At 35.8% G+C, this 12,059-nt stretch overlaps 1 protein-coding gene across 2 annotated transcripts in view; it reads left to right on the plus strand.

Annotated features, from left to right (window-relative positions):
* MED13 (mediator complex subunit 13) overlaps nt 1–12,059 on the plus strand; it is a 103,687-nt gene that overhangs the window by 24,469 nt on the left and 67,159 nt on the right. For both annotated transcript variants that reach the window (XM_072747627.1, XM_072747628.1), the window contains exons 4-8: nt 6,843–6,988; nt 7,824–8,021; nt 9,481–9,675; nt 10,238–10,400; nt 10,593–10,703. In XM_072747627.1, coding sequence (XP_072603728.1) covers nt 6,843–6,988; nt 7,824–8,021; nt 9,481–9,675; nt 10,238–10,400; nt 10,593–10,703 — 813 coding nt within the window. The remainder of the gene's footprint in view (nt 1–6,842; nt 6,989–7,823; nt 8,022–9,480; nt 9,676–10,237; nt 10,401–10,592; nt 10,704–12,059) is intronic.

Consider the following 12,059-nt stretch of genomic DNA (forward strand, 5'->3'; position numbering starts at 1 on the left):
TGTATATGTATACTACAACTTCTTTATCCATTCACAGTCTAGATATTTGGGCTCCATTATTTGGCTGTTGTTGATTATGTTGCTGTGTAAATATCAGGGTGCATGTATCCCTTCAAATCAGTAATTTTGTATCCTTTGGCTAAATACCTAGGAGTGTAATTGCTGGGTCATAGTATAATTCTATTTTTGACTTTTTGAGAAACCTCCATATTGTTTTCCAGAGTGTCTGCACCAGTTTGCATTCCTACCAATAGTGTAAAAGAAATTTCCCCTTTCTCTGCATCCTCACCAACACTTGTTTCCTTTGTTGTTGATTTTAGCTATTCTGACTAGTTTGAGGTAGCATCTCATTGTAATTTTGACTCCTGTTTCCCTGATAATGAGTGATGTTGAGCATCTTTTCATGTGTCTCTAAGCCATCTGAATGTTTTCTTTGGAAAAAAAAAGTCTGTTCATGTGTTCTGCTCATTTAACTGGATTATTTATTTTTTTGGGTGTTGAGTTTGATTAGTTCTTTATAGATTTTGGATATTATATTAACCTTTTATCAGATATGTCATATGCAGATATCTTCTTGCATTCTGAAGTTTTGTTGATCGTTTCTTTAATTGTGCAGAAGCTTTTATCTTGGGATGCCTTCATAGCTCAGAGGATTAAGCAACCAACTGACTCTTGATTTCGACTCACATCATGATCTCAGAGTCCTGGGATGGAGCCCTCAGTCGGGCACTGCACTTAGAAGGAGTCTGCTTAAGGATTCTCTCTCTCTCTCAAAAATTTTTTTCCTTTTCAAAAGCCTTTTATCTTGATGAAATCCCAGTAGTTTATTTTTGCTTTTATTTCCCTTGCCTTTGGGGAGGTATGTCTAGTAAAAAGTTGCCATAGTTGATGTTAGAGAGGTTGTTCCTTGTGTTCTCTAGGATTTTGATGGTTTCCTGTCTCACATTTAGGTCTTTAACCCATTTTGAATTTATTTTTGTATATGGTGTAAGAAAGTGGTCCAGTTTAATTCTGCATGTTGCTGTCCAGTTTTCCAACACCATTTGTTGAAGAGATTGTCTGTTTTTCGTTGGATATTCTTTCCTGCTTTGTTGAAGATTAGTTGACTCTAGTTGTAGGTCCGATTCTGGGTTTTCTGTTCTGTTCCGTTGATATATTGTGTGTCTGTTTTTTTGCTGGTACCATACTCTCTTGACTACAGGAAAGCAGAATGTTGAGGAGATTGGCTTACCCATATTCATAGCAGCACTATTCCCAATAGCCAAGAGGTGGAAACAACCCAAATGTCTATTGATGAATGGTTAAGGACATTATGCTAAATGAGAAAAGCCAGTCACAAAAACACAAACTGTATGATTCTGCTTGCATGAAGTAGATCTAAAGTACTCAAATTCATAGAAACAGGAACTGGTGGTTGCCAGGGCTTGAAAGAGGTAGAAAGAGGGAATTGTTTAATGGATGTAATTTCAGATTTGCAAGATGAAAAGGTTCTGGTGATCTGCTTCAAAATGATGTGAATATACTTAACAGTACAATTAAAAATGATTAAGATGGTGGGTACCTGGGTCTACCCCTCCCCCCTGCTTGTGCTTGCTCTCTCTCATTCTCTCTCACAAATTTTTAAAAAACTATTAAGAGGGATCCCTGGGTGGCACAGCGGTTTAGCACCTGTCTTTGGCCCAGGGCGCGATCCTGGAGACCCGGGATCGAATCCCACATCGGGCTCCCGGTGCGTGGAGCCTGCTTCTCCCTCTGCCTGTGTCTCTGCCTCTCTCTGTATGTGTGACTATCATAAATAAATAAAAATTTAAAAAAAAAAACTATTAAGATGGTAAACTTTATGTTGTGTTTTCTACCATGATTAAAGAAATGAGAGAGAAGGGGGTGAAGAATTGGGGCCAATAACTCAATTTTCTACCAATATTAAAGTTGTAATTCTTTTGCCTTTTTTTAAAAAAAAATTTTTTTTTTTTTTAAGATTTATTTATTTATTCATGAGAGACACAGAGAGAAAGGCAGAGACACAGGTAGAGGGAGAAGTAGGCTCCATGCAGGGAGCCCGATTTGGGACCCGATCCCAGGACTCCAGGATCATGCCCTGGGCTGAAGGCGGCACTAAACTGCTGAGCCATCTGGGCTTCCCCTAGTTGTAATTCTTTTTAACAAAGAATTTACAACTTGGCAGGGAGTTCATTTAGTTAAATAAATAATAGTGTTATAAATATTATGATAAGCACAGAATATTAGGGGAGCACAGAGATGCTGTTTAAAGGAATGTTGAAGTGGGGTACCTGGGTGGCTCAGTCAAGCGTCCAACTCTTGGTTTTGGCTCAGGTCATGATCTCATGGGTCCTGAGATCAAGCCCAGTGAAGGGCTTCTCAGTGGTGAGTGGGCTTGAAAGATTTCTCTCTCTCCTTTTGTCCCTCCTACACTTGCTTATACATACATGCTCTTTCTCTCTCTAAAATAAATAAGTCTTTAAAAAAATAAAGAAGTATTGAATGATTAAGATAGTGGGGAGGAATTTTAGTTAAACAAAGTTGGAGTTCTTGGTGGATTAAGTACCTCTCCCTGGAGAGTTAGGCAAGGATCAAATAATGAAGGGTCTAAAGTGCTGTACTAAGTTGTTTTGGTTTTTTCATTTAGTCTTTATGGCGTTGGGCAACTGTTGATTTTGAGCCTGCCAGTTAGATGATCAGGATTAATTTTTAGAAAGAGTGCTGGCAGCAGTGAAAAGAAAGATAAACTAGGGATTTTAATAGTTATTCAGACCTTAAAAAGATAAATGACAAATCATGGATATTTAAAAACTAGAATTAGTAGGAATTGGTGATGGATTAGTGGATGATAGGGAGTTTAGGAAGATGAAGTTGAGGATGACTAATTTTCCTAGCTTTGGACCACTTTATAGATACAGACTTGATAAGAAAAGCAGTGTTTGATTAGAAATAAGTTACTTAGATATAGACTATATCTTACAGTATTTAGTGTGTACATACTATGTGTCAAGGACCTATTTTAAAAGCGGACATTGACAAAGGAGACCGATTCCTCCACCTAGCTTACATCCTAGGGCGATTATAAGAAAAAAGTGAACTGTGTAATATTTTAGATTGTGATTATTTAGCCAAATGAAACCTACCCCTGAAGAGGAATTAAGGGACAATTTACAGTAGGATAATTGATGAAAATTGCACCCACATGGTATCTGAACAAAAACCTAATGAAGGTTAATGTAGATACAAGGAATGTCTCAGATTGAGTAACAGTAGGTACAAAGGCCTGTGTTTAAGGAGCTGCAGAGAGGCCAGTTGAGAAGGGAAAGTATTAAAGGAAGATTAGTAAGAGATGAAATTGGAGAAGAAATAGGTATTGGGGTTAGGCTGATATAATGTATCATGAGACATAAGAGTAAACTTTTATGTTGTTACCCAAGTTTGATTCATTCTTTTTTTTTCTAGTTTATTTTAACCTGTCAACTCAATACTGTTTATTTGTTAAGAGCTGAGATGCCAACAAGTTTGATCTTTTCCACTTAAGAATTTAAGTTTATTTTTGTTAAGACATTCTCCTAGATCCTGTACCTGGTTTTTAATAACACTTAACTATAATTTTTTTTAATAAGTATTTTTTTTAATTTATTTATTCAGAGAGAGAGAGAGACTGAGAGGCAGAGACACAGGCAGAGGGAGAAGCGGGCTCCATGCAGGGAGCCTGACGGGGGACTCGATCCTGGGTCTCCAGGATCAGACCCCGGGCTGCAGGCGGCGCTAAACTGCTGCGCCACCGGGGGTGCCCAACACTTAACTATAATTAAATGTGTGTTTAGTATAGAGCAGTGTGCTTAGCCATAAAATACTTGTTGAATAAAGGAATAATACTTGCTTTCACTTGGTGGCTTAGTATATATAGTTCATTTAGATCTGAATATAATACTAAGTTTAATGAAGGGTTCTTCTGAATGTGTGTCCGTGTTTTGCTTTAAGCATTTAGGGTTTAGTTTTTTTTTTTTTAAGATAATTTTTTAAAAGATTTTATTTATTTATTCATGATAGAGAGAGAGAGGCAGAGACACAGGCAGAGGGAGAAGCGGGCTCCATGCAGGGAGCCTGACGTGGGGCTCGATCCCAGGACTCCAGGATCGCACCCTGGGCCAAAGGCAGGCGCTAAACCGCTGAGCCACCCAGGGATCCCCGCATTTGGGTTTAGGTTTGTGTTTGGTATGCTTTTTTTTCCTGTTTTACACTATAGAGTCTTTACTACTGCTGAAGAGCAATAATAATTGTCTTTATTTTGAAAGGGCATTAGCAATGGTTTGCTTTTCAATGGACAGTTCTCAAAGTTATTAGTTAAATCTTGTCTCTCGGTGATTTTTTTAGATTTCACTTTTATACCAAAGCAAATGTCTGTAGGCTTTGTAATTACTCAACCAATAGTTGTTCCAGTAGGATTAGCCTTTCAGTCAGATGATTAACAACCTTAATATATTTAGTAAATAATTTAATTAATTTTATTTCCTATTTAAAACTATTTGGCTTTATCAGTTATGTCTCAGGTGAGGCTGGGGGAAATAACCATTGGCTAAGTGCAATGTGGTGTCTTGAATTGGATCCTCAAACAGAAAAATGGCTAAATGGAAAATTTAGTGAATTCCAAATAAAGACTGGAATTAATGTACCAGTGTTAGTTACTTATTTGACAAATGAAGCATGGTTGTAAGATATTTAACTTCAGGGGAAACTGGGTAAAGAGTATATAGGAACTCTCTATGATACCTTTGCAACTTTTCTGTAAATTTCAAGTTATTCCAAAAGGATATTTTTTGTTTTGTCTTGCTTTAAAGCAAGAAAGGCTACTGGGGTTGGGAAAGATCTAGTAATCATTGATTATAGAAGTCATAATTTTTTAAAGATTTATTTATTTGAGAGAGAGAGCACTGAGGGAGAGGGAGAGTGAGAGGGAGAAGCAGACTCCCTGCTGAGCCAATGGCCCCATGCAGGGCTCGATCCCAGGACCCAGAGATCATGACTAGAGCCGATGGCAGATGCTTAACTGACTAAGCCACACAGGCACCCAATAGCTTATAATTTTAAAAAATTTAAAAGTAATATGATTTAAGCAGTACAGAATATTATGGATTTTGAAAGCCTGAAAGATTCCTGTTTAATTGCTTTAGTCCCATTCCCTAGAAGAAATCAGGTTTAGTTTTCTATCATTTGTGTTTTAACTTTTTTGCTTACTACTTCTGGTGGTTACTGCCATAATTACAGATGCTTATACCTCCTAGACCTTGATTAACCAACTTTAGACAGTATCTCCTGATTCTTTACCATGAAGGATAAAATTGGCTTTATTAGTGATAATATTGTCAGTTTTTCTTTTGGTTATCTTTTTAACTTGAGTGATGTGCTTAAATTTCAGTTAATTGGTTGATCTATCAACTTCTGACAATCTGTTGGCTCCCTGATACATATATTTAAAATGAGGAAATTCTCAGTTCTGTACTACTCTTCATCTCTTTTTCGCTTTTTGTTTTCCCACTTTTGTTAGCTTTAGTATTCTTTTACTATAACTTAATTTATTGTGCCCTTGTTTTGTCCAGAAATAATTTGAGAGGGCTTATAGATAGATGCAACAGGTTTTTAGTTTATTAATGGTTATATTCTAAAGAGCTGGTTCTTTGGGACTCCTGGGTGGCTCACGTTGAGCATCTGCCCACCTTTGGCTCAGGTCATTTTTCTGGGGTCCTTGGATCGAGCCCCACATCAGGTTCCCCACAGGGAGCCTACTTCTCCCTCTGCCTATGTCTTTCCCTCACTGTGTGTCTCTCATGAATAAATAAATAAAATCTTAAAAAAAGGAACTGGTTCTTTAAGACATTCTTAAATGTGTGGAGAAAAAAATAGATTCTTCTTAGTGTACAATCTCCTCTTCTGAGCCATTTGACCTTTCTATGTTTTATCTTAAGGATCCTTATGCTTTCCTCTTGGGAACTTTTATTTTCCCAGCCGTATCTAAATTTCATAAGATATTCTGCTTTGCATATAACTTTGATTCTAGGATGCCTTCAATTGTAAGATCTATCATTGCTTTAAAATAACTTACCATTGGGGGTGAGAGGAGGGCAGTAGATTAAATGCTTGACTGGATGAGGCCCAATATTAGAAACAGTAAATGAGAAAATACGGTTGTATTTAATTTCTTAATTATAAGGGAAAATAAACATAAAAATTAGGTCATCCTTAATTCTATTGCACACCTAGATTCTTTTACTCAATTTTTTGAGATTATACTATTTTGGTAGCCTACCCTTTCCATTAAACTCATTTCCCCTTTACTCTACCTTTACGTATTTTGGTGGCTGTGCTATAAGCATATGTGTGGGTGTGCCTAACTTGTTTACTGGTTCCTCTATTTGCAACTTTTTGTACTATAAATAGTGCTGTGAAGAACATTTCTTAAAACTAAATCTTTGCGGGCAGCCCCAGTGGCGCAGCGGTTTGGCGCTGCCTGCAGCCTGGGGTGTGATCCTGGGGACCCAGGATCAAGTCCCACATCGAGCTCCCTGCGTGGAGCCTGCTTCTCCCTCTGTCTGTGTCTCTGCCCCTCTCTCTCTGTGTCTGTGAATAAATAAATAAAATTAAAAAAAAAAGTTTAGCTTTAAAAAAAAAAACTAAATCTTTGCTTATATCTGAATTTTTTTCCCTTCAAATGACGAAGTAGAATTTCTGGGTTAAAGAGAAATGTGCATTTTTGTAGTATAACTGCTTAATAAAAGCAAGTTAACTTATATTTTGGCTATTAATCATCACTAAAATAGAACTTTTTTCTCTTTTATTAGTGAACACTTGTCCTGCTCTTTCACGTTTTTCTTGCATGGAGACAGCAATGTTTGTACCAGTGTGGAAATTAACCAACATCAACCTGTATACCTTCTTAGTGAAGAGCATATCACCCTTGCTCAACAGTCTAATAGCCCATTTCAAGGTAGATTATTTTATTGGCTTACATATTTGATCTCTTATTGTTCCAAGAAAACTGTTATTGCAATTGGTAATTTTAAATTTTAGTATTAATGAGATTTCCCCTGATCTTTAACCTAATGATGATTCTGATGTAATTTATTTTCTTTTCCCCTATTAGAGTTTTAACTCCATGAAATAAGTTTTGTAATACAAATACTATTTTAGAAGATTTTTGTACATGAATAACAGCATATTTTAAAGTGTTCTTTTAAATAGCATTTAGCAGATATATGTATGTTTCTGTTTTCAGGGTCATCTTTTGTGTCCGATCATATAAATAATGCCATTTTTAACATTGGTACACAGGGACTTTGATATTTATACAAGATTGCTGATTTGTTTTTAAGGACTGACAGTGTGTTCTTGTTTAATTCTAACCCTAGTATTTGCTTTTTAAAAATTTACATGGAGGTACATAGTAAAAGTACTTAGATTTACACACACACACACACACACACACACACACAGTATTTCCTCAAATTGCTTCTTACTGGAAATCAAGAGAAGTTGTACAATTCCAACTTGTGTTGAAGTTCTAACCATGTGAGATTTTTGTGGACAAAATTTTAAGATTTTTTTTTTTTTCAAAATTTTTCAAAATTTTAAGATTTTATAATAAATTCAGTATTGTGCTTTATCTTCACAGTAATGAAGTATGATAAATTGATTTTTCTCTGGAATGACTGAGGTTTCCTTTCCATTTTAGATTGCATAATTATTTGTCAAACTATTCAGTGTATTCCTATCTGGTGTACCAGTCTTTAATTACTTACTTGATGTCTCTTCTGGGTTTCTAGTAATCTTAAGCCCATTTGGACTAAATGGCACTCTCACAGGACAAGCATTCAAGATGTCTGATTCAGCTACCAAAAAATTGATTGGTGAATGGAAACAATTCTATCCTATCTCATCTTGCTTAAAGGAGATGTCTGAAGAAAAACAGGAAGATATGGATTGGGAAGATGATTCTTTAGCTGCAGTAGAAGTTCTTGTTGGTATGGATTCTGAGTATTAATTCTAAGGGGGAAAATATGTGAGTGTTTATTAGATTTTGCTGAATAATAAACAATTCTAATACCTTAGAGGCTTTCAACATTAAACATTTATTTCTTTATTTTTTCCTCGCATTACTTAAGGGCTGCAGCTTGGTTGTGGTTTGGCTCCTTGTATCTTCTCATTCTGCAACGTAGGTTCAATGAGTACTCACTATCTGGGACATGCTGTTCTTATAAGAACAGAGGAATAATAAGGACTGAGTGTGACTATGTAAGTGTATTTGAAGCTTCTGCTAGGATATGATGTATATTACATCTGCTTGTACTCTATTAGACAAACTAGTCCCTTTGCGATGCCAAAGTCATTGGGGCAAGGAAATATATTCATCTAGAGGTAAGCATGCTAAAGGTGGGGAGAAGATAACTATGAATGAGTAACATTTGGAAGCTGGAAAGTTGACAATCGTATTATGTGGTATTTTAAAATTTGGTAAAACTGTTGCTTCTGATAACTTCTAAAAGGTAGAAAATGCACCTAAAGAACTTGTGGCTTTGATCTGCTCTGCCTAGGTCAGCTCTTTTTATATTGGCTCTTCTCTATGTGTCTTCTCATTCAGGGACCCAGATTAATAAGGTAAACTGTATTTGGAACATTGCTAATTTTGAGGGAAAAGACAAAAATAAGAGACTGCACTGACCTTGCAAGCACATTTAAATTAATGCTCCTGTTGGGTCTGGTGTATTTCACATGCAGATCACACAGCCAAGCCTAACAATGGAGTGAATACATCATATACTCTATGTTAGATGAGGGAAGTATGGGGAATGTATAATTGAGCAGATAATTAGGATTAGAATCTACAACAGTATTTAATGGAATCATATAGCAACGTTTTATATATATATGAAAATAGCCTTATTCAGCTATTTTTTTTTAATAAAAAAATACCAGTGTTGAATTTCAGTAAATGCATTACTACTAGGGTAGCTATGACAAAACCAGAAACAAAACACAAACATATATTAGGCTTTCATAAAAAGAGACCTATAAAGAAGAAGCAGAAAATGGTCTGTAATTCTAGTGCCCAGCTTACCTTTGTTATACTTAAAAATTTTTAAAAAGCAATACACACTATAGTTTGTCAAATTTACAAATAAAGATTTAAAAGTAATACACACTCTTGGTTAGAAAATCCAAAAATGAAAGGAGAAAGCCGCTTACTTCTAAGTCTCTTACTGAAGGCAACCACTAAAGGTATTAACAGCTTCTCGTGGTTTCTTCCAGAAAAACCTATGCCAAAAGGAGCATATATTTCTAAAAACTCATTAAATATATTTTCATTTTCTTTAAATAAATATAATCATATGCACTTTTTCATTACAGTACTTTTGAGTGAAACTAAACCCACTATAATCACAATGGTAATTTATTTTCTTGTCCATTATTTTTTCCTTTCAGCTGGTGTCCGAATGATCTACCCAGCATGCTTTGTTCTAGTCCCTCAGTCAGACATTCCTACTCCTAGCTCTGTAGGATCCTCTCACTGTTCAGCTTCTTGCTTGGGTGTCCACCAAGTGCCTGCTTCCACAAGAGATCCTGCTATGTCTTCGGTTACTCTTACACCACCTACGTCTCCTGAGGAAGTCCAAACAGGTATTATATTAATATTTTTTCTAGCACTAGTTGTAAATCTGTTATTTTGAATATATCAGCACTTTAAAAAGAAATATTTTGAAGTAATTTCAGTTTCCATATACAATACAAAGAACTCCCTCATCCAGATTTCCAACTGTTGGAACCATTTGTTCCATCACCCTCTTTAGATGTATACATTCATTATCACTGGTCTTTTTCTGAACCATTTTGAGAACATGCTACAGACATAATGCCCCATTACACCCAAGTACTCAGTGTATTTCCCAAACTTGAGAACACTCTCCTATATAACTATATTTTAATCCTCCAGATCAAGAAGTCAGCATTACTATAACACTATGAACAAGTTTACATCATCTGTTTGGATTTTTTGCTTTCTGTATTTTAAATATAGTAACATGCTTTTTACCTCAAAATGTATGGATGGATACCAGATAGCTGTGGAGTACATTGTGTAATTAACAAGCAAAAGACATAAAAACATATCCCACGCCCAAATAATGTTACTTTAAATGTACTTTTATTCTCCTATAGCCTATTCTTTTTTGTTTGTTTTCAGTTGATCCTCAGTCTGCCCAGAAGTGGGTCAAATTTTCTTCAGTATCTGATGGCTTCAGCTCTGATAGTACTAGCCACCATGGTGGGAAAATACCCAGAAAATTAGCAAATCATGTGGTGGATAGAGTTTGGCAAGAATGCAATATGAACAGGGCACAGAACAAGTACGTGTTTTCGTTTTCAGGTTTAAAATATTGCATGTTGGTAGTTACTTGTACATAGGCGATAGTTAAAGTATAAAGAGTCATTTGTATGACTTCTAAAAACTGATTTTTTTAAACTTCAGTTTTAATGATTAATTCATAGTTGTAGAACACCTTATAAATTCTAAAGAATTTTATGATTTCAAATCTTAGGAGGAAATATTCAGCATCATCAGGTGGTCTATCTGAAGAAGAGATACCTGATAAAGTAGCATCCTGGGATTTTGTTGAAGCCACACAAAGAACAAATTGCAGCTGTTTGAGGTAGTTTTGTTTGTTTGTTTGTTTTTTCCCAGTTGATTGATGTCTGTGTGTGTGTGTGGTAGCTTCTTATGCTGTTGAATACTTAATGGCTCACTTTGAGCTAGCTTACCTAAATACAGTGTGTGAGGGTTTTTTTTCAAAGGAAAAGAGTTCATAGATGGGACTGTGCCTGAGAAATTTCTCCTAGAAAAGGTGATATATGTAATACGCTAGATGAAAATTTCTACAGTCTTTTTTTTTTTTTTTTTTTTTTTTAGGATTTTATTTATTTACTCAGAGACCCAGAGAAAGGGGCAGAGGCATAGGCAGAGGGAGAAGCAGGCTCCCTGTGTGGAGCCTGATGGGGACTCAATCCCAGGACCCCGGGATCACAACCTGAGCTAAAGGCAGATGCTCAACCACTGAGCCACCCAGGTGCCCCTCTGCAGTCCTTTTTAGAGTAAATATGGTATTAGGTTTTGTGCAGCAATTTCTTATTATAACATCCTGGGCAAACTGTATGTGAAATACTGAAATAAGATTCAGAAAGTATGATCCTACAATAGATTGAAGCTGCACTGTAAAAATACAAGCTTTCTAACAGACTGAATTACTTAAAAGATTGGTATAATGGATGAACTTGGAATTCTTTCAGCAGTTGTATTTCTATATTGGAGACTTGGTTATCAGAGATTGGTTATTAGAGGCATTCAGATTATATTGCCTAGAGGTTATTAAATCATACACTTTTGCAATCTTGTAAACAAGTAATGGCACTGACATCCCATAAGAGAAGTTATGAGCTAATAGTTGGCTACTCTTTTGTCACAGATGTGAGTGAAAGTGTGTTAGAGTGCAAGAATGGAGTGCTTGTGTGTTAGGGCAAGGTTTTGTTTTTGTTTTTTTTTTTACATTGGCTTAGTTTGATTGAATTCAGTGACGGACTCTCAAGTGTTCGGTTTGTTTTTCCATAGGTTAAGTGTACTTACATAGATTCTTTGGATTAGAGACTGTATAATTTTTTTAAAGTCTGATAACTGTGTTAAAAACTTGTCTCTGTTGCTGACAGATTGGAATAAAAATTTGGATAGATTAGCTCTTGTTTAATAGTTGAAAATAGTTAAACATCATAGGTACTCGGGCTGGGGTTGGTGGGGGAGGGACCCAAACCTTATTTTGAAATGTGGAACTCCATGATATTATTTGTCTGAGACCAGAGATCAGTAGCTATGATCCATTGGCCAAATTTGGCTCACTGCCTATTTTCATATGGCCTGGAGATGAAAATGACTTAAATTTTTAATTAGAAAAAATTGAAGAAGAGTATTCTGTGACATGTGAAACTTACATGAAATTCAAATTTTAATGTCCATAAAG

This window comes from Vulpes vulpes, chromosome 2 (genome assembly GCF_048418805.1).
Source record: "Vulpes vulpes isolate BD-2025 chromosome 2, VulVul3, whole genome shotgun sequence".
Classification (NCBI taxonomy): domain Eukaryota; kingdom Metazoa; phylum Chordata; class Mammalia; order Carnivora; family Canidae; genus Vulpes; species Vulpes vulpes.